At 36.2% G+C, this 27,741-nt stretch overlaps 1 protein-coding gene across 1 annotated transcript in view; it reads right to left on the bottom strand.

Moving 5' to 3' along the window:
• The window catches only part of ARHGEF38 (Rho guanine nucleotide exchange factor 38), a 120,565-nt gene that overhangs the window by 27,315 nt on the left and 65,509 nt on the right, over positions 1 to 27,741 (bottom strand). Inside the window, exons 4-6 of the mRNA XM_081045103.1 lie at positions 18,669 to 18,816; positions 10,782 to 10,799; positions 1,994 to 2,193 (exon numbers count right to left, since the gene is read on the bottom strand). Coding sequence (XP_080901229.1) covers positions 1,994 to 2,193; positions 10,782 to 10,799; positions 18,669 to 18,816 — 366 coding nt within the window. The remainder of the gene's footprint in view (positions 1 to 1,993; positions 2,194 to 10,781; positions 10,800 to 18,668; positions 18,817 to 27,741) is intronic.

Raw genomic sequence — 27,741 nt, 5'->3', positions numbered from 1 at the left:
AATAAATTATGACAAACTCATACGTGGAATACCAGGGAGCTATTAAAAAGAAGGCCATATTAACTGGAAGAATGTTTATGACATATGATTAAGTTTAAAATTTTAAAAAAACCCAGCCAACTGTCATACTATACATGTAGGAGGAAAGGAAAAAAGGAGAGAGAGTGAGGAGAGAGAGAAGGGAGAAAATAGAAAAAAAAGACATAGAAAGTCTAAAGAAAACTTAATAAAATCTTAGCTACGCAAACTAGAATCATGGGAAAGGAAAATATTTTCTCTTTAAAACTTCGAAATATTTTAAGCAAACACAAAAGTAGAAAGAATAATGTAGCAACTTTGTCAAATATTAATTTTGCCTTGTTTCCAATGTTTCTATTAAAAAAAAAATCACGCAACAAGTGAGGCTTCTCTGATCCCTGTTGTTAATCCTTACAGGGAATTGTGATCCTAAGTAATGGGTTAATTATTCCTATCTCTATTTTTTTTGCCTTTATTGTGTATGTATGCAGTCATATTATTTGAATGATTTCAATCTTTTTTAAAGTGGTACCAAATTGCATATGTTCTTCTGTCACTTGCTAATTTACTATATATATATATATAAAACCACACCTCAGCATTGTTTTGGTTTATCTAAATCACATATGTACTTTAACTAATTTTTATATTTTTGTTGTTGTCATGTCATAGTGTATAATCACAGTGTATCCATTATGCTAGTTATTAATATACCTCTCTCTGAGCATATAGGCAAGAGTTTCTCAAATATCTAGAAACTGATTTTCTGGGTCTTGGGTGTATGAATCTTCAACTGTAGTATTGTCAAATTGTTCTCCAAGGTGATGATTTCAGTATGCATTCTAACCTGCAGATTGAGATTTAGCACTTAACATTATCCATTAAAAATCTTGTTATCAATCTGATAGGCTGGGAATGATATGTCGCTGAGATTTTAATTCACATTTCTCGATTATTAGTGAAGCTTAGTGTTTAAAAACATATTGGTCTCTCTGTAAATTGCTTTTTTACTAACATTTTTTGTATTAAAATATTTTTATTATTGATTTAATATCAATAATTATATATTCTAGATAGTAATCCTTTGTCTATGGGCTGTCTTTTCATTTTGTTTATGGTGTCTTTTATTCTACAACTTTTAATCTTTACTCTATGCCCTTCTTTATCATTTGCATGTATTAGTATAAATACATACTATTTTTTGAATTAAAAAGACTAGAAAATAAAAATAAATGAAGTGATGGGACCAGTTAACTTCAAAGTCCTGCCATTGCTTTGGTGTTGACTTGAGATTTAATGTTAGAAGTACAAAGCCAATTAAACACTTATGGGAACAAACCACACTCAGGGAGGACCCACTATCTATCCCAGTGCCCAACTACATCCAGCATGACAGGAACCGTGTAATAGTGCCTCCTGTTTTGAAATCCACATTCTACTCTAGACACTAATTTTACATATTAGCTAACAAATAGTTAACAATAATTATTAATTTGAGAAAGAAATATGCTTGCTCACTTTCGTGGAGCAGTTATTGTCGAAGAAAAATCTCCATTCTTTGTATGATAAGCCTGGTGTGTTAGCTGGGCCTCCTCACCTGGATCCGCACACCACCACGTCTCCCGCTGCTGCTGCCACCTGGCCTTGCCACGTCTCCTTACTACACATACTGCCTGTGAGAGGAGGACGATATGCTGTGGGTATCTTCAGCCCACAACAAGTTACCAGGCATGCAGTGGTCAAAAGAGGTTGAGTATTGGGCTGTTGGATACAAAACTGACATTTTTGTGCCTCATGGTCTTCTGAACCCAGCTGGCAAGGCAAAACCACAATCCCCTCCCTAGCCTCTGACTCCAGATAGCAAATGATCATGATCATGGTAACTGCTATAACTAATTTGACATTCTGATTCTCAGAAACATAAACAGAACACTCCAATCATGGAACATACACAATTCATCATGTCTCTTCTTACCTAAATCTTTCCGTCTTTTAAGTTCGTTTATGTTTATATTAATGTCTTTCACTGCAGCAAAGGCTTCCTCCAGTGCTCTGAAGTCTGGGTGAGAGGGAGGGGTAGAATTACGAAGTTCGCACAGTAATAGGGGATATTTCATCACACGCTGAATTGGTTTGATCATCAAGGAGCCCATGTCTAGTAAGTTTGGTTTGCCTCTACAATAGAGATACATAATATCAGTTTTACAAACATTTGTCTTAACTCCTTTTCAGTTTTATGATTTTTTTTAAGGATTAATCCTGAAACTGTTTTTTCTACACCCCTGCCCCCAACCAATTTGGCTATGTGCAATGTGTAAACCAAAGCAAGAGCAATGGATGACAGGAAGAAGCAAGTCTGAAAGATCCTACTACTAAACAAAAACCTAAAAGAAAACAAATGAGTATATCAGAAAGGACTCAAAGCATGATTTCCATCCATGTTCCACTTACAGCTCTTTTTTTTAATAATAAGCCTTATAATAACAGTGTGAAATAATTTCAGAATGCATTTTCCCATGACAACCAAGAAAAACGCATTTTACGATAGTATTTTTGTGATTATTAGTGAGGAAAATAAACCCACTGTTTAAAATCTAAACAGATGGCTTATCACATATAGTCAAAAGAAAGCATTGTCTTCTCTCCTCTGCCAAATTGAGACATTGCATTTATAATATTTCAGAGGTTCTACCACAGTCCCCAAAATAGATTTATGATAAATGCCACAGTTCTCTAAATGTTATTAATGCTATCACTATCACTAATCATTGCTATCACAATGGCTTTCCATGATTTTCCATGTGGAAAACTCAGCCAACAGATTTTCAAATAGCAACATGAAAATGCATACTTATGTCTGATGCTTCTTTTCAGAACTGAGATGAGAACGTAGCCATTCCAACTGGCCAAGGCAGTTCACAGGAAGACTTGGTCATGACATTGTCCCATCCACTGTCATTCATTTTTCAGCCAGAATGCAATGGTTTCTAAAACCCCTTTTATGTAAAAAGGTAAATAAAGAGATGCTGTAAAAGGAACATGAGTCCCTTCTGGTGGGCAGATATATTCATTTGTTTTCCTTTTTATTTAGTAAATAGAGAATACAGACATGGTTTTCAAATCCTGATAGGTGGATTTTTCATCTTCAATTATTATTTTTTAAATACTAATATGGATAGACAACAGATTACATGATTGGAATAGTGAAATGAATTTTTAAAATGTTGAACAAAATAGAAAAGTTTTGTCATTAGAAAAGATCTGAAGGCACCTTAAAGACCATATCATGAACTCTTCATTTGATAAATGAGAAAATAAGGAATTTTGATTATCATGTATACGTGCACGCACACATGCAGACACACACACACACACACACACACACACACACACACCTGTCACTGTCTATCACATCTCCCCATTTTATTTTCATCATAGCACTTATCACTATCTAGAGTCATCTTGTTTCTCCATTTATCAGTTTGTACTCAGTTTCTCTGTCACCACTATATCTCTGACATGATGTAGTATTCTCTCAATAAATATTTGTAGACTGAAGTGATAGATATCTCAGATTTTCTGTAATATGCTTTTATTTTACACTGAACTTTTTTTAAAAATTCACAATGGTCCTAATAGCTGAGGAATTTTCTTCATATGTTAAGCAAATTATGATGCCAAAATAGAGACAAAGACTGAAGCAACCCAAAAGGTAGCATTTTTTAAGAAGAAAAACCAAAATAAAAAAAAGTTTGGAAGGGAGTAAAGAGTTGCTTTAATGTGATCTATCTTGTACCTTCTACCAATTTGCGCCAAATCTATTTTAAAAAGGGTGAAGGGAGATAAGGAGACAGGGTGAATGAGGGAAGATGGAATGAGGGAGAAGGAATGAGGGAGAGAGGAAGAGTTGTTACTGGTTTCCAAGAGGTCTGAGTAAAATAGATGGAAAAAAATGTAAATCTATTATGAATACTGAAAAAATAATAAGTGAAAACATTTTCTAACTGATGGTACGTCAATAGCAGAATCTTTGAATATAAAGAACACATTTTTTTATATCTTTAGCTAAGATTCTTCAACAATACAACAGTTTAGAGACTTAAGTAGAAATAATTCCCTTAAATAACAAGTCAGGAATATGGAAGGTATTAACTTGACTAGAAACCATATTATCTATATGAAGATGATCAGAATTTCTTCTGAATTTTTCCTTTGACTACCACCAAATATTGGTTTATTTAATTTTCTGAAAATATCATAAAAATATAAAATAATCAAACAATTCAATCAAATAAAACTTTTAATAGATAATTTATTGGTGTGGCCTATTGTTATACACATTTTTAAATTTTTTTAATTACAAAAGTAATCCCCAGATATATTAAAGAATATCCTTGTATTTTTGAGCTACCCTCCTTTCTTCCTTATCAAGCTATTTCATAAAACCAACCTAGGCCTTTTAGTTGTGACCAAATCTTATCACTATTTCTTTTTCCATCACTCTTTGGCATCAAAGTTCTATTCTCTTCCTTTTATATTTCAAGTGAAAATAATAACATTGATAAATGATTAGTTTCTCTTAAAAGCACCACAGATACACATATTAAAAAGGCTTTCTCATACATGAGAAATCTCCCAGACACTTTTGTCTTCAGACACAGACTTTGGACAGTTGCCCGAATGATGAGCAATGATGTTCTGATAGCTACATCACACATACAAGCAATATGGTAGGAAAGATAGAGGATGTGTTATAAGATAATGACATCTCAGGCATTCAGTGACACAAAACTCATCCATCTAATCCCTCCCTGTGAGACAGTTGAGTCCTATGTGTGATACAACCCAGCTCAGTCGAGCAGCCAATCGTCATATGCCTCCTCCACAGAAAGTAACCAAATGCATAACAATTCCCCATATATATTGAGCTGAAAACTAAGGTAGCTACTAATTTGCAATTCTGTTTCATCTTCCTCTGTCTTATCATGAATACTTTTGCAAGTATTTAGTATCCTAAGTAGCTATACTAATATCATTACAAATTATTATTGGGATTTTACAAAGTCCGGTAAACACAGCAGGATTTTTTTTAGCAGCACCCAGTTTTGCTATAAAAATATTCACATTAAATACAAAAAAAAAAAACAACACAGTTGCACAATGAAAATAAAAATGACATTTAAACAATGTAAAAGCTCTGGTGGAAAACAGAACAAATCAGATGTTCAACTTTGAGCTACATCTATATTTCTTAAATAGAGGGAGAAAATGAGAGAAAGAAGAAATAATCATGTAACTACTTATTGTATTATTTTGAATTTCCTCTATTTTATGACCACAAGTATCCTAAATTTAATATTTATTTTACAGTAGCCACAAACCATCTGTACTATTATTGATTTTTTTCAATCTATTCTCCTTTTTTAACATATTAAGCAAATTTTAGAGATAAGTGTATATTGCTACACAAATAATGAACAAATACCATTTGCCATAAATTAAAAATAGCTGTGAATAAATAAAGAAGTATTAAACAAATTTTAGAAGATGTAAAGAAAATGAATGAATGGTAATTGATATAGCAGACTGAAGAGAACCAGTAATATGGACAGGCAATAACTTAATCATTCATCCAAAGTTTTATTAATTAGAGTCCTTGAGAACATTGGAAGTGGAGAGAGTAAGGTGGGATTAAAATAAGAACTAGTTGAAAACCTGTTTAATTCTTAGGGTGCTTTATAAATAAAGGAGATCATTTGGAAGACTAAAGTAATACCTCTTGGAAATTAAAGCATAACAGAAATAAAAACTCAGAAATGTTGTTGAAAATATTCAGGAATTTTCCAGAGAGAACAAAAAAAGAAAGGGATAGAAAATAGAAGAAAACTATAGGGAATTAGAAGAGTGTTCTAGGAGGTTTAATATCGAAATAATGAGTCCCATAAAGAGAGAGCAGAGAACATATGAGGATGAAATAGTCAGTGAAACAACTCAAGGAAAGGACATGGTTTAGCAGAGTAAAAGGTTTCACTGAGTACCCAGCACAATGGATGAAATGGAGTCACACCCTGGAACTTCAGATTATCGGGGACAAGAAGATCCTACAATTCTTCAGAGAAACATATAAATAAACAGGTACAAACAAATGATTTGGAATCAGAAAAAAACTTCAGATTTCTTGTAGCAACTCTGAAAGCTCTAACAGTGAAGAATTACCATTAAATTTTGAAGATGAATGATTTTCAATTTAGAATTCTATATCATTTAGACTTCAAACTATAAATCAAGTGTGAGGGCAACATAAAGATACTTTGGATATAAAAGTTCTTAAAATTTTACTTCCCAGGCATCCTTTGATGAATAGCAGAAACTACTGAAAGATGTACTCTACCCAAAACAGGAAAGAGGCAAAGAGAATCTCCAGGATGATGGGAAGGGAGTTCCTGAAACAGTTGTGCCAGTGTCACCAGTCCAACCTCAACAGATCAGAAGGCTCTGGGAGAGGCTTTTTTAGAGAGATGAAATAGATAGCATACATAATGCATCTGGGTGTCTTGAAATATGACTGGCCATGAGTTTGGCATTAATGATTAGCAGAAAGAAAATAAATAAAATAGGAGAAATAAAAAGACAATAGTTAACTCCCCAGAAAAATAAGTAATCATTTATTCCAAGGCTTAGCTCTGAAACGAAATTTACTCAGGTATAATTAAAACACTGATAATTGATCTCATCCAAATTGCAATGTAACTATGTAGGAAGAATGGAGAGATGGGAAGAATGTAAGTGTGCATGAACAACTTCTGGGGGCGGGGGAGAATCAATAAGTAATACCCCAAAAGGAAAAAAAAACAAACATGTTTTTAGCGTTATGAAGATAAATTCCAAAATAGTCAACTAAAAGATGTGAAAATGCTTGTGTTCTCATGACGAGCATTTAGGAGCCAGTAGAAGAAGAGAGCACTACTATGCTTCTTAAATTCTGTAGAACTATTTGCCTTTTTAAACCATGGTACATATGATTTTCACAAAAAGAGAAAGTTTTTAAAGAAGGAAACATGTAAGAATAACCAAGAAAATTCTGAAAAGGAAGAATGTTGAGCTAAGCTTAATTATACCTGGTATTCAAACATAAAGCCACAAAAATGAAAGCAGTTTGGCATGGGTACATATATGGACAGATGATTAGCACAAAATAAAAAATCAAGAAACAAACACAAGTATGTATGGAAATTAAGTACATGACATTCCTACTCAGTGGGTAAAAATGAATTATTCAATATAAGGTGTTGTGATAATCAGCTAGCCACATAGAAAAAATAATAAAAATGGACTCTTTACACAAAAATAATTTCTAGATAGATCAAATATTTAAATGTTAAAAATGAAACTGTACAAGAACTTGAAAAAACCATAGGATTACACATTAAAAACAATCTTGGAGTTTCTAGGCATTACACAAACTCCAACAGTTACAGTAGAAAAAAAGTGATAAATCTATTTAAAAATTTACTCTGTACAATTGTACAGATAAAAACAAAACCAGAATCTTCCATAAACAATGTTAAAAGTCAAATGATAAGCTGGTGATTATTTACAGGACATAAGACAGAAAGAAGGTTAATACCCTTGCTAATTAAAGAGCTATTATCAATCTATTAGAAAAACATGAACATCTCAATAAATGTGAACAATCGATAAAAAGGATAATTCATTAGAGGTGAAATACAAATGGTTAAACACACATGAAAAATGCCCAAGATCATTCTTAATGAAAATTAAAACAATACAATACTATTTTTGGCCTATTACATTTCCACATGTAAAGATACAAACATTAATTGTATCTAGTACTGGCAAGTAGTAGTTAAATGGACAACTTATATGAGTAATGGGGATATAAATTAGTTCAACTTTTTTGAAATTTTTTGGCAATAAGTATCAAATGTCTTTTGATCTAGTAATCCCACTTTTAGAAATTTATCCTAAGAAAATAATCAAATTATTGTGCAGAGATCATGTATAAGAATGAACACATAGCATCAATCTTTACAAGACAGATAGACACAATTCAAGTATCTGTAGGGCTTTGATAAACTAAATTATGGTCTGTACATCAGATAGAATATTACACAATCATAAAGCAATGTAGATTTATGTTTACTACATAGGAAGATGTTCAGGATGTATTAATGAATGAGGTAGCAAGTTTACATACAAAAAATATATAGCGGCGGTCTTATTTTAGTTAATATGTGTGTATGTAGAGAAAAAATTGCAATGACGTGAGAAACTTCACATTTTAACAATGTTACAATAGTTAACTCTGTAATATGACCACCAATTGTCTTTACTCTCCTCATTTTAATTTTCCATATTTTGCAGTGTTTCTTCAATGATTTTAAAAGGACAAAGCTTAAGAAAAGAGAAAATAACTTATAACATTTTGAAATTAATAAAAACCCGGCGATCCAAAGGTTGGACTAGCTGGTCAGACAGAGAACATATATATACGTAAAATTGTAAAAATGTGAAGATCTAAATCTGTATTTTTGGAGATAGTTAAATTTAGAAGAGGTATGTTTTTCTTGCTTTAGAACATGGGACTGTGTCACATGTTTTTTTGGGTGATTTATTGGTGGGGGATTCTATGATTCTCATCACTTTAATATTGTCTTTGGGGTTTGTGTGATTGTAATTCAAAGTAATCATTTTAGAAGGTATAAATATTGTTGCCTTTCTCTGTATTTTTTAAAATGTAGATTGAAAAAAGAAAACAAAATTTTCAGTTTCCATTAAGTAAGGCATTTTTTTTTTAATTATTTAAAAACCCACCCCTCCTAAGTGCACACGTGGCTGCAGCATTCCTGGCCTCGGCTGCTATGGAGCCTAACAATTACACAGCCCTTGACATTGCATTTACCCTTTTGTGTCGCAGCTTGTGGGCCTCTGACCTGAGTGAGAGAAACAGGAAGGAAAACTGCTTGTGGCAGACGTGGTTTTGATGTTCCTCCAGCCACATGCTGCGAATGCTCTTCCTCTTTTTCAGTTTTTGAAGTATAGAATAACCTAGAGGGGGCTTACACTCCCTGCTAACTCCCACACAGCAGGATCTCCACAAAAGCTAGTGCCATTCTTTAGGCAAGTATTTCAATACAATGTGCTGTTTGTTGTAAGTGTTCTGTATGGAGGAGCCTGTGAGTGCTAACTGTATGGAAAGAATTTATACTCTCCTCCTCTGACTCTCTGTCTCTCTGTCTCTCTGTCTCTCTGTCTCTCTCTCTCTCTCTCTCTCTCTCTCTCTCTGTCTCTCTCTCTCTCTCTCAGTCTCTCTCCCCCACCGCCCCCTCTTTCTCTCTCCCTCCCTTCTTCCCCCTCATAAAAACCTAAGCTGTAGAAAAAGAAACCTAAGTTGAATTTGTAGCATATGAAGTTCTTCTCTAATCATCCAGGTATGTAAATCTCCAGTCTTAGGTACAGTGATGCCAGGGCCTCAGGCTTCATAACAAGACAACAATCCCCTTCCTGCCCTCAACCCCATCCTCATCAACTATCATTGACAAGCCATTAAGGCCCTGGAGAGCCCAGGACCAAGAGGCCTTCTTTTTCTATTAAGTGCACCTTCAAATTCAAATGATCCCAGATTTGGAAACTCATTGAACAAACCTACTTACGTCTGTTTATAGAATTTGTTTTCCTTTTGAAAGAAAAGACTTATAAAGTGAGAGAACGAGGTGCTTGATCAGTATGTCAAAAATTAACTTCTCAACTTGGCTGAGGTTTAAAGCCTTAGTCCACAGGTTTGCTGGATGATGCCTAATTCTTCCACTTCACTCTGAACTCTCTTTCCTCATGGTTTCTCTGCACCAAAGCATGAATGACAGGTATTTACAGCTTAAATTAATATAATTTTTACTTTGTAAATTTTGTATTTCTTGATGTAAAGTTTCAGGAGTTTAGAATACACACACACGCAAGCAAACACACAAACCTACTAGGAACTCAGGAACTTAGATAGTTGCTGACCATGCTAAGCCAAACATAATGCTTTTTAAAGTCCTGTAAATTTGAGTTTGTATTGAAGTCAATATCATCCTTTCAGTATTAGTCAGGCCAGATATGCTTTCCTTCTATAAAAGTGGACATCTTTCAAAATGTGTGTATGTGTATGTTGTTTTTATAAGGTAATTTCTATATTGTCTTAGTGAACTATTTCATTTTAATATTTCTTTTTCATGCTACATATATGAGTATGAGTTTTTCTTTATAAATCATACAAAAATCCAAATTAGAAGAAACCCAATATTTTACTATAATGCGTAAAGAATCTTTTGTATATTAATCTATGGAAACTTTAAAAACATTATATATTAATCTAAGATTTTTTTTTTAAGACTAATGTTGTTCTTAGGAAAAAATGTTTTTGAACACATTAAGATTCCTAAACATATGTGTGATTGGAAGTTTCTGAAGAGCTCCTGGCAACAGCAAACTTGTGATTTAAGTAAATTATATCCCAGGATTCTTCTAAAAAGTTTAGTGAAGTACACATGATAATAGTGTGATATGTAAGATTATCTCAGACAAATTGGAAATGAGTAAACCAGTCACATCTATGGCAAATGCCTTTGAAATCTTGACTTACTTATTAAAAGCAATAAACAAATTGTAAAAACTAAAAATACTGATTTGTATAGAAATATTCAACAGCTTTTCCTGATGATTTTTACATTTGATTTTATTATTAAGACAAAAATACTTACTCTTGCACGTATATTTTCCTGTAAAAGAGGGGAAGAAAAAGTAAATTCATGGAAATCCATATATTTGAGGTAATATACCAGTGTTATAAAACTTTTAAAATTTTATTACAGAACATAAAGTAATAAGTCATTCTCATGAATGTTTTAGAGAATTGGTCTCATTATTTTATAATCATGTCCCTGAAGCTTTATTTTACACTTCCTATAAGGTGGAAAACTTGATTCAGATGTGGTTAGTAAATTTTAATCATTTGAAAATGGATTTAAAGGTCAATTTTTGTTTACATAAAAAAAGAATCTATTAAACATAATAATAGGAGAAACTGAGATTAGAAGATTACAAAGGAAAGTGTAATTGACTTGCAGAAAACTACTAAACTAGTGACTATCCAGGGTTCTTTAATATCTCTGCATATAGTGTGATGTAGTTTATAAACAATTCACCTATTCAATGAGAGAATTCCCACAAAAACTTTCACTAGGCACTGCGAGCTTTTGTGGCTTCCATTTTGCTCAAGTGAAATTCGGGTCATTCCAAAGCAGTGTGATCCACGTCTCCTCTATCTCATTTGCTGTTGTTCCCCTATTCTACATTCTGTGGCACCTGCCCAGGTCTCCTCACTCTTTCTAAAGCCTGAAGACAGGCTCCTGCCTAGAGGTCTTTGCATTTGCAGTTCTTCTGCCTGATTGCTCTTCCTCCAGATAAGGCTCACTTCTTATCTCCTTCAGCTCTTTGCTCAAATGTTCCTCCCTGTGAAGTCTTCCCTGACCAACCTTTTAAAAATCGTGCTATAACTCCCACTGACTCTTTATCCTCACTCCTTCCTTTTTTTCTCTCCATAATGCTTTGTCACTTTCTAACATACTATGTACTTCTTTAGTTTACTGTCTCTCTCTCCGCACCCACATCCCAACAAGGGCAAGGATTTATGCTTTGTTCTCTGCTGTAGCCCCAGGACCTGAAAAAGTGACGAGCACATTGCAGGAACACAAAACACATTTGTCAAATTAATTACTTAACAATAAAAAGTGGAAATCATTCAAGTTAAATTTCAGGAACAAGGGAGATGGATGTTTTTCTCTAAAAGCCTCATGAGGCTTATGTAGAGAAGTAGAGTAATAATCTGTGTTAATCACCTAATCACCTTGATCTCTGGTTTTCAATCTTTTGAAATACAGTAAATGTTTCAATATAAGAAAATGTTGTGACCCCATCACATAATAGTAGTCTTGTCATAGTCAATGATTGAGAAAAAAATTCAATGATTAAATACCTATGCTAAATTTCACAAATTTTAATGAACTTAATAAGTTTTTAAAAATGAATCCCAGTACTCTATGTGGAAAATAATGGTATACATATGTGTAAAGCAATTATTTCTTCACTCTTCAGACATGTTATATGGAGGGATTCCTACACATCTTGGAATAATTAGGTTCTGCTGAATCCAAGACGCCCTGGTTGGGAATAAAGCAGAGAATTACAATTTAAAAAAATATCAGCAGCTGCCACAATTTTAGGCAATTATTAACTGTTGTTGAAGAACTCTTTTACTTCAGTGAAAGAAATTGCACCGCCACGACCCCCCCTGCCCAATATTTCCTTTAAACTCACATTATTTCCCCAATTTCTATCCCCTTCTAATGAGGAATTTATTTTTCCCAATATGCTCTGTGAATCATAGATCAGAAAATTTGAAAACAATTAAATGCAGTTTTCTATTGGAAACAAACAATTGAAAAATGTGATCATTTTGGAACCAAAACATATACTTTGAAGTTGAGAAAAAAGATTGTTCTCTTAACTCCTAGAGAAAACATGGAAATTTTTTTTTGTCTTTTATTTTAACCCAATAAAACTTAAATATGATAACATAAATTAAACACTGTATGTAATGTAAGTGTAACATTTTATGAAGAGGAACCTGAGAGATTTTTCCAACAGGTTTTCCCTGTTGGAGTAGTGAAATAGTGGCACTACATTCTAACATATCCTTTTTATTTGCTTATCGTTTTTTAAAAATCTCTCTTTTAGGAGAAAACTTTCCAGAAGTTAACCCCAGCCAAGGACAATTCAGGAAGAAGGAACTTAAATTGTGTTCATTTACCCCTTTATGGGATAAAGTAATTTACTATGTCCACCGCCACACCTCCTACCTTCGTGGGCTCATTATAATTTGACTCAACAATTAACAGACATTTTTATATGGCTATTCCTTAAGGATTATAGTCTTTGTTCAAACATGATACCACATAATGAGGAACTGAATTTCCAAAAGTGATTTCAATCTTTATATTGAACATGCCATTGGAATACTACTATGAAATACAAAATGTGATGAACAAATTGCGATCTATTCCTTTAGATCCTGTGCTGCATGAACTTCAAGCTTCCTCCCTGATTGGAGAAGTTACAGCAGAATATGAGCTGCCAAAGTGCCCAGATGACTGTAAGTTAAAAATTTTCCTTCTATGGACAGTGGCTTTGGTTAGGAAGAAAAATGTAGATTAATTTATAACAACTAGACATGAAGTTAGAAATATGTCTTCCAGCCACCAAAAAATTTGGAAAAGCCCCTTCATTCTTTTTTCTGTTACAAAATAAACAGATCTCTATGGCCTCTGAAAGGCAACAAGGATTTGGCAGTATTTATAACTAGAAAAACAGAAAAAGGAGGCAGCAGACAGGCTATTCTAATTATAGCTACACTGGCATTTATAGCTATTCTATTTTTTCACTTTTCCTCACACAGATCAGAAACCTTAAATAACCCCAAGGAGGCTGAGTAACTAGATCTTTAGCAAGTAACTGCCATAAATTTAGGGACTGTACTAATACAGTATTTCATACAATCTTAGGGGTCACTAATGCAGCTCTGTAAATACTCCTTGTTGAACAAATGAAAACATGAAGATTTCCAGTTTGCATGCTATGGATGCAGATGTGTTATTGTGCCTCTGGATAGTTTACTCTTTTCTGTCTTACGGTCTCCAAACCCTGAAATTACTGCTTAGGTTGTCTCTACAGTCGAAAATAGCTCATGTGCTTCAGAGAAAGCAGCGAGTGAGTGATGTGGGCATTTCTCCTTCTAAAGTCGTTCTTTTTTTTTTTTTAAATTAGTTTCAGGTGTACAAAAAAACAATGCAATAGTTGGAGCATTTCATCCCTCACAAAGTGATAACCCCTCCTCCCCAATCTATTGCCCCCCTGACATTGTATATAGCTGTTACAATTCCATTGACTCTATTCCCTATGCTGTACTCCACATCTTGTGAATGTATGTGTATATATGTATGTATATATATATATACACATATATGTATGTGTGTATATATGTATATATATGTGTATATATATATATAATTATAGTTGACATTCAATATTATTCAGCTTCAGCTTCAATATTATTCAGTGACCACACTGCAGTGGTCAGGCATCTACACTGTCTATGAAGTGGTCTCCTTAATAAGACATGAGCCCATCTGACACCCTACAAAATCTTTACAAGATTAATGATTATTTTCCCCAAACTGTCTGTCATATCCCCTTGGCAATACTGTAGTTACCAATTTATGCTGTCTAATCCTTTCCCCTTCGCCCTCATCGCTACCCCCATCCCTTCTAGCAACCATCAGTTTTTCCTCTATATCTCTGAGACTATTTCTGTTTACTTTGCTCATTTATTCAGTTCTTTAGATTCCACATATAAGTGAGATCATATGGTATTTGTCTTTCTCCAATTGCTAAAGTAGTTCTTAACTGGAGTGTGTACCCACAGCCACCTGAGGGGGCTGGTTAAAATGCCTGTTCCTGGACTGGACCCCCAGTGACCAGATTTTTTTCTTGTCTGGAGCAGAGTTAGGAATTTGCACTATTAATCCCAATTCCTGGTGGGTCTGATGCAGGGGAACTCACACACCAGGAAACACTGCCCTCGTGTTTCAAAGGGATTCAAAAGCATTTTCTGGATGCAAATATTATTTTCTCTTTTGAAAGATACTGGGCTTCAAAGAATAGCCAAAGGTTATGAGCTCTAGGCTGTTACAGAACCAGGAAATCTCTCTACTATCGCATTGGAAATTAATCTTGAACTTCACCTGACAGCTTCTGGTGTGCTATTTAAATTACTCTGCGATTGTTATTCAACTCTCCAGATGGTTTTGCTTATCTACCAACCTAGAAGGTGTGTTCCTAGTAGGCAAGAACTATAGTTATACATATATTTAAAACATATTTTCAACGTTATCTAGCACTCTTAATACATATTTATTAGGCCCTCAATCAATATATTTTGATTTGGTTAAAATGCAACCTAAGTTGCTTTAAAATCTGCTTTAACTTCTGAAGCATGAAGCCACCCACCTCTCTCGTGGATATTGCTTCAAACCCAGTTATTCTAATATCCCTTTGCACAGTAGAAAATGGAGACCACACATAATATTCATTAGAAATTGGCAACTGTGCACTTGGGCTCTGCTATTTAGCCACAAGGAAAAGGCAGAGCCACAGTAATAGCTCTGACTGATTACTTGGCAAGGGAAATCAAGCCCTTGGGTGTTCCAGACTCTCGTTGGCCTATAAACCTGTTTGAAAACCTGTTTCTCAGAATTTAAAGCTTAGCTCAATTGAGGTCAGTATTATAGTTAATGTCAATAATTCTACTGCTCTCAGCTTTCAGGCATACGAGTACAATTCATCATTAACTTTATGTTCATAGAAAGGCAACTTTTGGGAAAAGAGCTCTAACTTAAGCTATTTTATTTTGATTTTCTTTCCCTTAAGAAATAGTTCTGCCAATATTACTTCCTCTCGATTTTGTGCTTTCTAAACCTTAACACCTTCCAGTGCCTGAAATTATTCCCTAAAGTCAGAATGGTGTGGAATACACAAGATTTGGGACATCACCAGGGCAATAACTCGAGGCTTTCAGAAAAAAGAGCAAATGAGCCATTGCGTCTGAAAGTAATTTTCAGTAATTAAGGTTTCATGAAGTTCAAAAATTACCTCTGCCTTTAACTGCTTTTTACGGGGTATGACACTGAGCTCTACTGCCTAGTGGAATGTTCTGACACGGTCAATTTCTCTTAGAAGTCAAAAGTTTAATGAATAATAAACTAATGTTCATCCCCTCTGAATAGACAGCTTCACTTCTGGTCAGTGGTTAAGCGCACACGACAAAGAAACGAACTACATTCTCTCCCCTCCGTTTTTAGGGTTGGAGTTGAGCTGATGACCCAAGGTGTTAGTTGTTCCCTTGCTATAGGATTTCTCTTTTTAATTTCTAGAAACTGAAGAAGGAAAGAGGCTCAGGACAGACATTTATTGGATCAGATCTTGCCACTATATAAGATAGAAAAGGTGTTTATTCACACCCAGGATAACACGATTATTTAATCCTAGAGGAAAAAAGTATCTGCATATTTAGAAGACTATGCTCCTAACATATTAATTTATTAATATGGATACAACTACAGACTTTAAGCGTTCTCTGGATTGATTTGCTAACACTGAACTAAATTTCAAATGGTGGAGAAATATGAACAGGAGCTCCTTATCACATATTAACTTTAAGAGTCACCTGGTCATATTGAGCTTCTTATGGGCAGGGTCTAAATCTCTATTTATTTTTGTATTTTCAGCACCCAGAACTATGTTTGGTACAGCACAAGCACTAAATAAATGCTTGTGATTTATGAGGTGTGATCAAAAAGTACGGTGAGTGTTTAAATTTAAAAAAAAATTTATAGTAAAAGACACATTGCCATTAATTCCTCTCAAAAATACTCCCCCTTGCTTCAAACATATGTATCCCATTACTCTTGCCATTTTTCTGAAGTAGTTCTGGAAGTCTTCTTTTGTGGGTGTCTTCAGTTGTGATGTCATGTCTGCTTGATGTTCTGAATTGAGTCAAAACGTTTACCTTTCATGGTCATTTTGACTTTGGGGAAGAGCCAGAGGTCACACGGCGCCATATCTGGTGAATAAGGTGGAGGAGGACACACAGTGCTGTTTTTATTTGACAGAAATTGCCGTACCAGAAGCCATGTGAGACATGAGCCTTTACTCTGTGATCACAAAATACAGTGAATGCTGCTGCCGAGTGCCATCCAATGGAAAGGCAGGGATCTTTAATACGGGAAGTAGCACATCAAACCTTAGTAACAGTGTGTGACAAGTTTCAACTTGTTCAGTGCAGTCGGGTGTGAGCTACGGTTGAGAGAAGGTGTGTTTTGAAGTGTGCTGTAAATCATCCTCCATCATGACAACACTCTGTGTCATACACCACTTCTGCTATATGGCAATTTCTGTCAAATAAAAACATTATGGTGTGTCCTTCTCCACCTTATTCACCAGATACGGTACCTGCGACTTCTGGCTCTTTCCCAAAGTCAAAATGACCATGAAAGGTTAATGTTTTGAATTTATTAAGGACATCGAGGGAGTCATGACAGCACAACTAAAGATACTCTTGAAAGAGGATTTCCAGAACTGCTTCAGAAAGTGGCAAGAACAATGGGATAAGTATGTTCTAAGAGAGGGGGAGTTTTTTGAGGGGGAATTAATGGCAATGTGTCTTTTACTGTAATAAATTCTTTAAATTTAAACATTCACCATATTGTTTGATCACACCTCATAAATATATTATTTCCCATGGCATGAAAAATGGTTAAAGAACTGTAATAACTCAATGACCAGTAGAGGGCAATAAAGTTAATTAAAAAAATTTTTCCTGGCCAGTTTAAACCCACTTTCAGGCCCAGTTCTTGCCTAGAAAGACTTTCTCCATCATAGTCTCATTTAGTCTCCTAATTTAACTTTAATTCAGCTGCAAATGTCTTGTACTACATTAGGACCTCCATTAATGCCCCCTACAATAGAGTATGTAAGGGGGATGTACTAGAAGGTCAGACTGGTTGGTATGCATTGATTTATACATCACAACTCTCCCTGTTTGGTTAATTCTTGGCCTAATCAAGACCATTTGACAGTAGGTAATTTTTAAAAATCTTTAAAAACACCACAATAGAATCACTGGATAAGATGTGGAGTAAGACACTAATTTGGGCTTTAAGTTTCATGTGGTAAAATAAAAAAACAAAAAACTGTATATACAGTAAGATACCAAATTCATTTAAAAGAATCACCCCAAACACATGTCCATATTTATGCATATAGACAAGATTAGAAGAAAATGCAAACTGTGGTTATTAATACATGGTTTAGCAAGGAATTAATACATGGAATAGCAAGGGCTTTTATCTTATTCATGCTTTATTCTATTTTTTAGGTTTTTATAGTACATAGATATTTCTTCTGGATTAAAAATAAATCTATAATATATAGCACCTCCCACCAACAATTTGGGGATGAGGAGGAAGGTACGACTAATTTTCCTAAAACCAACTTTAAGAGGGCCTGACTTGTGTTCGCCAATCTCCTCTCTTTCTCCACAGTGAGTCTGGGGGAAGTTGAGGGCCCTTCAGAGAGTCACGGACATTCCTCTGATTTTATTATCCCATGTGCTACAGTGGCCACAGTGCCACGTGTTGTCTCACATATTCCTTGATCTGTGTGGAGCAAGCATGTAACAACAGCTTTAAGGAGGGGCTTTTCTTCCATATTTCACTTCTTTGATATTGCATTTTTCTATCTCTACAGATCCCCAAATCTTCTCCCATGTTATTTTTAGTCATCTTTGCAGGGAAAAAAATAGTCAATCAGGGTTTCTGGAATGTCAGCTTTTCATAAAGAGAACGCAAAGTAGAGCTTTCAGCAAGCTTCATAAAACCTAGGATTTATGTGAGGACTTTCATCTACATCCAGTTAAAATGTTCCCTGCTAGGCAGCTGAGAGTGCATGGAAATCATCATTTGAAAGGGCCTTACTTTAAGGACTGGATGCAGAGGCTCAAATGTTGCTTCAGCTCTTCCTCCTTTTCATAGGACTCTAGTACACTGTGCGCTTCATCGTGATGATAGCAGTAGATTTTATAAATATCCTCCAGAGGCCCTTTAATCTGCAGGAATATTTCTCCTGATACATAAACAAAACAAAGGCAAAACAAAGGCAAAATGATATCAAGTCAGACCACACTGGCACTTCGCATATTCATTATGCCACAACTTTGACTAGTGTTAAAAAGTTGGATGGGTTCCACTTTATCCCCAGGTTATTCAGGAGAGGTGGAAGATATTAAGTGGCCTGCCTCCCACCACCACTTTTCTTTTTCTTCTTTTTTCCCTCCTTCTTCCCTCCCTGTTTTTTTTTTTTTCTCTCTCCCTTCCTTTCTTTTATAAAACAAAAGATAAAGAGCTTAACAGAGCTAGGCAGCAAATGAAAGATGATTTTCTCAGAGGTAACCGTGTGTATGGCTGGCATGCAGGAGCCTGGCTAAGGGCAGCACCTTAGAATCAGTCCCCGTGGGTTTGGATCAGGCTGTGCTACGCACTTGGACAGGTTATGATGGACAAGTTATTTTTACCCTCTGAACCTGTTTACCCATCTGTAAAATGGGGACAATAGTAGATCTAACTTCACACGGTCATTGTAAAAATTAAAGAGATAGCGTGTGTGCAGTTCAGAGTATAGTATGTGCATGGTAAATGCTCAGAATGCAGCAGTTATTGTTAATTTATTAAAGTTATGGAAAGTGAAATTTCAAGTGCTACGTAAATCATTTTTAAATATTTATTCCACTAACATTTCCTGAGGTTCTCTAAAAGGCAAGCAATGGAGCTTAGATAAATAAAATATTTTCTTATATGTGATGATAAAAAGAATCGGCCATTGTTTCTGTTAAAAAATAGATATAATAAATAAAAGGAAATAATGTCAATTGGATAATGCTATGAACAAGGCTTACAAGAATGACTGTCTCTTCATAAAGCAGCTTGGGCTAATTGTGCCCAGCCTTTAAGAACTCTTTTTTGATAGTATGATAAAACTGGATCTGTAACTGATGGTTCAGGAAGATATTGGACAATAGTTTGACTTAATCTCCCACTCCTTCATTTAAAAATGTGTATTAAACATCCACTGCCCAACCCTGCACCGTGTTAAGATGATTTGGGATACACAAAAGAAATATGTGATAGAGTCTACTCTCAAAAACATTGCAAATTTGGAGTTGATAATGATTTGGAGCTGAATTGATTGGAAGTGTATGGACCTATTATAGTAAGAACAGCAGGTCGTATTCCTTCAGAAATAGAAATACCCTTTGTATTTTCACCTTTTTTTGCATGCACTGGCTGTTCAACAACCTGTATATATAGGAGGAGAGAAGAGGTTCTTATCCATATTAAATAAGGATGGACAAATCTGAGTTTAAAATAAATTAGTGATTTTCCCAAAGTCGTAGCAGGAGGTGGCAAAGCCAGGATTAGCGATCATATTCTTCTCATTTTTTTCCTCAGGCTTTAGCTTTTCATATGTCAAAACTGTTGGACACTGTGCAAAGTGATGCACTTGGAAAGAATCAGAAATCACCGTCATGTACGGTTTTTATGGTGAATTTGGGAATGACTTCTTAAAAAACAACACCTTTGAGCCTCAATTCTCTCATTTGTAAAGTGGGAATAAGTGATAGTAATTCTTGGGATGAATTTGAGAATTAAATGAGATGTGGATGTAGGAAGTGCCTGACGCTGACAAGTTGCTTAATGAATGTCACTTGTCTCTTAATGCTGTTCTACTATCTCTAGAATTAAAACACTTGTACTTTTCTAATTATATCCAGCCAATAAAAGACTGCTTTCGTTTTCATTATATGAGATTTCCCTGTGATTATTGCTAGACTCTGTGTGTCCTGTGCGTGTGTGTGTTTATCAGTGCTTTTTTGGATTTGTAAAGAAACTCAGCATCTGTGAGTATCTTTGGAACTGAAGAGATGAGGAATTCTTGTTTTGTCACTGGGATTATACCGGGTTGATCCTTCTATCCATAGAGGTCTGGTAGATTTACTCTTCAAGACAATGGCCTCACAGACAGTAAGAAATAGAGTAGTTATAAGAAGAGAAGATATATTATGATAGTGACTAAATTGAGGGTTAGGCATAAGATGAGGAGAGCCTCCCAGTAACAGAGCCAGGTGGCAAATGGGAGTGAGGGCTTTGGTTGGGCGAAGGAATTATGGCCCAGAAGTGCAAGTGAGCGGCGAGGCTCATAGGAAGCTCAGGAGCAAGTTAAGGAGAAACCAGCTGAATTCACACAGCCCAATACAAGTTGAAGTTGTAAATATGGATGTTCATTACAAAGCAGGTTAGAGACAAAGAAAGAAAGGTAGGGACGCCCTCATAAATCCACAATAGGATCAAGTCAGAAAGCTAAAAAACAAAGGGCAAAGACATTTATTTTACACACAATGAAACCATTAATTGTAAATTCCCTTGTATTTTCTTTAATGGAAGTGGTCTAGTTTGAAAGAATTTATAGCTCTCCCCTTCACAGCAGAGTGGAATTTTTTACTCTTTTCCAAGTAAAATTCTTTTGGGGCTCTGATAATAATTATTAAAGTTAAAAGGTATTTAAGTACTATAATTGAAAGTCATTTATTCACCCAAAGGCCAAGTACAACACTGGTGGGCAGAATATTTGATTCTCCTCCCAGCCCTACCAATGTATTCTGCTTCATAATAGTGCAGATGAAGCGATGTGTCTTGCGGCAAAAGAAATGATTCTGTTTCCACGGTAACATAACTCTCGGCTGCGTTTCTTTAGCGGTGAAGGACAACTGCTCTATCTAATGTATATGGGATGGAAGAGATGATTAGGAGTGGAAAAGGGACTAAGCCAAGACCAGTGAAGGTAATTTCACTTCTAGCAGCCTGACACAAAAGCACCAGAATCGTATAAAATAAATATAACAATTGTGTAGTTCTTTTTAAAAATTCTACAACCCAAGACTTTCTGCACTCGCTGCCATACAAAAAAGAAAAAAAAATGCACCCTTTTCAATTTCCTTAGTTATCTCCTTTAAAAACAACTCCCAAGAATATGGAACACCTTTTATGTCCTGGTATCATTGTTTCTGTGTTCCACATTGCTCCCTTCACTAATGTAAATATATTCATGTTCTTCTTGGAGGCCCACCTCTTCTTTACTTCTAGATCCTTATATCCAGATCTTTCCATATCCTCATATCCATATCCTAGATGTGCCATGCCAAACAATGCAGCCTCTGTATTATTCTAACACCACTCCGAGGTGAACTTCCCCTGCAGGTAAGTAAACCAGGGTAAACCAATGATATCCAAGAGTTCTCCTTGAACTAGGCTTTGTTTAGGAACATAAAAGGGAATGAAGTAGGTATAGTCTTTACTTCATCCTTATTTGGCAACAATTTAATGAGTGACAATTATGAACCAAGCACTTTGGTAGGTACTGCAGATATGAAAAATCACCACTTCCCTTAAGGAACTTATAAAGGGAGAGAGAAGAACAGACTTCCATTTACCACATTAAGTGGAAAGCATGACAACAGAGCTATAAAACACAGAGAGTCATCTGTCTCCTCTTGAGGACGTTTGAGCTATTTCCATAACTGTCTCTCCTTGATATAGGAGCTATGAGTTGGGTAGAGAGACACCCTGAGGGAGCAAGACACCCAAAAGCTGCAAGTGGTTTAATATGGCTGCTGGTACCCTGTCCGTGGGGAAGTTTCAGACGAGGCTGTATTGGTAGGCAGTGGCCAGATCCTGAAGGAGCTTGTGTATTGGGAAGGAGATAGAACTCCAACCTGAAGGTAGTGGACAATCACTGATGGATTTGAGACAGCAAACTAACATGATTAGATTGTGTTTCAAAGATTACTCTGGGAGTTAGTCGTATGAAAAATGGAATTTGGGGGAGGAGATAGTGAGACTGGAAAAGAAAAACCTATTGAAAAGCTTCTGTGATAACACAAGAAACAAATAATGGGGGCTAAAACAGAAAGTCATAGCACTTAAGAGACAGTGCTCTAGAATCACCTGCCTGCTTTCAAATCCTGGCTTTTCCATTTACTTCTGTGACATTTGGGAAAGTGACTTGATTTCTGTCTTCCTTAATTTCCTTATCTGTAATTTGGAATAGTAATAATAGTACAGTCATTTGAAGATTAAATGAGTTCAAATATGTGATATATTTATATCAGCAGCTGGCATGTGCAAATAAATGCTCAATGAATGTTAGCTATAATCACTAAAGCAAAAGCAGGGGAGATGGAGAAGAGGGAAAGAAAAATGTACATTAAACATATGTGAGAAATAAAAAGGGTAATTCCAGGTATATCCCAGGATTCACTAATCATCAGAGTAATGCAAATAAAAACCACAATGAGATATCACCTCACCCCAGTCAGAATGGCTATCATCAACAAGACAAATAGCAACAAGTGTTGGAGAGGCTGTGGAGAAAAAGGAACCCTCATACACTGTTGGTAGGAATGCAGACTGGTGCAGCCACTATGGAAGGCAGTGTAGAGGTTCCTCATGAAATTACGAATAGAATTACCATATGACCCAGCAATCGCTCTCCTGGGTATCTACCCAAAAAATGTGAAAGCATTTCTCTATAGAGACACGTGTACTCCAATGTTCATTGCAGCTTTGTTTACGGTGGCCAAGACATGGAAACAAACAAAATGTCCTTCGATAGATGAATGGATAAAGAAGTTGTGGTATATATACACAATGGAATACTATTCGGCGTTAAGGAAGGATGATATAGGAACATTTGTGACAACATGGATGGATCTTGAGAGTATAATGCTAAGCGAAATAAGTCAGACAGAAAAAGCAGAGAACCCTATGATTTCACTGATATGTGGTATATAAACCAAAAACAAGACAAACAAATGAGAAACAAAAACTCATAGACACAGACAATAGTTTAGTGGTTACTAGAGGGTAAGGGGGGTGGGGGGAGGGAGATGAGGGTAAGGGGGATCAAACATATGGTGATGGGAGGAGAACTGACTCTGGGTGGTGAACACACAATGGGATTTATAGATGATGTAATACAAAATTGTACACCTGAAATCTATGTAATTTCATTAACAATTGTCACCCCAATAAATAAATTTTTAAAAAAATGTCTTTAGACTTTTACATAATGAAGTGAACATTACCCAATTAACATTTAATTTATTTAAACTAGTAATATTTTGTTTTGTTTTCTGTTTCTCCCAGCTCAATTTAATTCCAATCAACACACTATGTGTTTTTTTTTCTTCTTCTATAGAAAAATATTTTGGGAGAAATCATGATGAGTTGAATGTCCCCTCTTTACTACGCATAAAATTTTCTTCAAAAATCCTATACAAATATCACATGAACTGTTACTTCTAAAGAGTATTATGGATTGAATATTTGTTTCCTCCTAAAAGCCACAGGTAGAAGCCCTATGGTGCAGTGGAATGATATTTGGAAGTGGTGTTTTGGGAGGTAATTAGGTTTAGATGACGGCATGAGGGTAGAGTCCCCATGATGGGATTAGTGTCTTTATGAGAAGAGGAAGAGACACCAGAGCTTTCTCTATCCACCATGTGAGGATAAAATGAGAAGGTGGCTATCTACAAACCAGGAAGAGGGCTCTCCAAGAACCAGGTATCTTGATCTTGGATTTTCAGACTCCAAAACTTTGAGAAATAGATGTCTATTGTTTAGGCCACTCAGTCCATAGTAATTAGTTATGGTAACATGAGCTGACTAAGACAAAGAGTTTAAAGTACGAAGTTACGTGTATTAGTAAGAAAAAATACGCAATAAGTTTCAACTCTGAAAACCAACTACAATGATGTTAAAGAGAATTTTAGTTAAAATCTTAAAGCATAATTAAGGTCTAAAATATATCCCAAAAGACAATTCTGTGGTTCCAAGTAAAAACTTGTCAAGACAGAGCATTTAGAATACAGACAAGGGGTTGGGATGGCTACAAGGACAGAGGGTGGATATGGCCCACTCCCTGGAAAGAAGGTCCAAGATGGGTGAGACAACGCCAGCTCCTGGTTATCCCTTCCACGAGTGACACACACAACTGAGTAAATATGCCATTTCTAAATGAAAGAGCTTTATTGGCAGTTTTCACCCAGGAGTTCCAAGGAGAGCTCGCCACAGTCTGCTTATCTTCCGTGGACAAGAGCCCAGCTGCTGGGACTAAACAAGGCAGATTAGCCTGCCAAAATGCCAGGTCATTTCTATGTTTTCTTCCTTCCTTCCTTGCTTCCTTGTGTTCTCTGGGGAAGGATAAAGTAAGGGGGGAAGGGAGAAGGAAGAAGATGGAAGAGTAAATGCCTCCTACAGAAGTCATCATCCTTTGCCTTAAGTCTCATTTATTTCCTATCTTACCTGGGGATAAAATCGACTATTGAGGATACTCAAGGGACCCTGGTTAGGGTTATGAAATTCAGACCAAATTCAGGGGCCAGGTGGTACATGCAGCCATGGAATTAAAACAAGCAGTATCAAATTTATTAAAATATTTGGAAAAAGCACATTATTTTCACATAAAAGAGTAGAATCGGAAATTTACATGAATTCTTAAGATAAAATGAGACTACAAAGTTATTTCATGCCCATGGCTGTGGCTTCAGGTCATAACCCCACATTCCCTGGGGCTCAAGATAATTCTCTTCTGACAACAGGAATATGTCAGTAAAATTTTTTTCAGAAGCATTAGAGTAAGATAAGCTCAGAAAAACATATTCATTGGATTTGACAATTCTGAGGTCTCTGGTGACATGATAACAGCAATTTGGGAGGAGTGGGATTCAGAGGAAATGAAGGGTGAAGAGTGGGAACATTGCAGTAGCTGGATCATAAGAGAAAATGGAGAAAGAAAGGGAGACATAGTGGAATGTGGGGTCCTATCCCATGACCACCACTATGTCCAGTGCCAGGGAGGATGGTGTCATAATTATGTTGAGGTCTCTCAAAGGAGAAGCCATTCCACCACTGAGACAGCATGCACCCAGCACATCTGGCAGTGGCAGGTGGCCTAGCAGCCGGGCAGGACAATCTGAGGAGCACTGGTGAGCAGTGGAGATGAATGGTGTATCATATGTAGTTAGACTGTGTTAGGCACAGCGAAGGTTCCCTTCTGACTGTGTCCAGAGTTAGGGATGCTGTTTGGAGGCAAATCAGGCTCTCTCTATTTTTGTTTGAACAATAAGGTGGTTGGACTGGATGCTCTTTAAGGATTAGTCCAGTACTAACATTTAAGAATACAGCTGTTTATTTTAATGGTAACTCATGGTCTCTTCCTGAACCTTTTTGACTTCCTGGATGCTTAACTCCAGATGGGGATCTTTAAAATAACTGGCACATTAAGAAAACACTGTCTCTTGGATGTTAACTAGACTTATTGGGGGTGATCATTTTACAATGTATACATATAATGAGTCATTATGTTGTACGTCTGAATAGACGTTGTATGTCAATTATATCTCAATAAAATAAAACATTGGCTCTCTGAGAGTTGAAAGTGAAGATTTCTCCTGGCTGGATTAGGAAAAGATATAACTTTTCCCTTCTCAGGGTTGACAACACTGCAGAGCCTGTTCTTGGACCAAACCATGATTCCATTTATCACACCTTAGTAAATATCTTGCTTGCTTCTGTAAATAGCTTGCTTCTGCTACAGCGAATAGCTCTATGGCAACTACCAGCCTCTGAAAACGCCATAGGAAAAATCACAGGCAGGCTAAGTAACAGCACCAACAATCGCTGTGTTTCGTGTGATGGCCAATGTACTGGACTGGACACTTCTCATGATCTCCATCTGCCTTTCATTTCATTCATCCAGTAAGTACTGACTGGGGACACTGTTTTAGGTGCTGGTGACACTACAGTAACAGAACAGACAAGATTCTTCCCATGTGGAGCTTATGTTCTGCCGGGGATGCACTGTATGTTTTGTATCTTTCTGCCACAGAGGACTCACTAGCCCCATTTGAAATATGAAGAAATGAATCTGGCATCCATTGTTCATTGTCTACCCATTCTTCCTTCTCCCAGACTAATAGAATTTGGATCAGCAATGCACCCAGTTAAAATTACTGGCCTTTCCCCAATCTCTGGTAGTTATGGGTGGCCAAATATAGGTGCAAGTGTGTGTTTGTGTGTGACGGTATATGTGTATACAATGAAATAGTGTGTGTGTGTGTGTGTGTGTGTGTGCGTGTGTGTGTGAAATGAAATCAAAGATACAGGTAGAAGGCTCTGGGAAGGGCTTCTATTTCCCTTACATGAAAAAAAAAACTTGGGAAGAGGTGGTTTTGCTCTCCTTGCCTGCAGGAAGCATGCTTGGCAGTGGAGTAGCCGTCTTGAGCCATGTGGCTAAATGCCACATGTCAAATACTGTGCAGGAAAAAGCTGCAAGGAGCCAGCAGGCAGCTGCCCCCGTCCTGGACGATTGAATTACAGGTTTCTTGTTATGTGAGAGAGAAAAAGCCCCTTTTTGGTTAAGTTCTTTTGGTGAGGTTTCTATTTTAGGCAGAGAAGTGCAGTCCTCACTGCTCCAAGTGACTTGCCCCAGTCACAGAGCTAGTGGTGACTGACCCAAAATTTAAGTACAGATCTGTCTCCCTCCAAAGGCCACATCCTTTCCAGGCTATTGTGCACCTCCGAGGTCTGCACCTTTGCCAATGCACTTCTCATTTTCACTTCCTGGCTGTTGGGCAAGTGTTCAGGGACTCACAGAACTCTTAAACTCATAGAATTTAGGACTTTATTTCTATGTGATTTCTGTGCAACCTGTGACTTTTCACAGCTCTATTCAAATCTGACTGTACAGCTAAGCCACTCACTTCTACAAGCCAGCTCCATCAGCAGAACATCTTAGAACTTGATATTCCTCTCAGAGAAAAGAACTGTAGAACTTATCACTAAGCCACCCTGGTTTTATTTTTATTACAGGGAAGAAGTCCTAGGTGCCCAGGGACCCTCCTTGATCTCCCTTAGGAGACTGAAGCCCCAGCCT

The sequence above is a fragment of the Rhinolophus hipposideros genome (assembly GCF_964194185.1).
Source record: "Rhinolophus hipposideros genome assembly, chromosome: 1".
Taxonomy (NCBI): Eukaryota; Metazoa; Chordata; class Mammalia; order Chiroptera; family Rhinolophidae; genus Rhinolophus; species Rhinolophus hipposideros.
The sequence above is the reverse complement of the archived record's forward strand: the minus strand, read 5'-3'. Positions and strand labels throughout refer to the sequence as shown.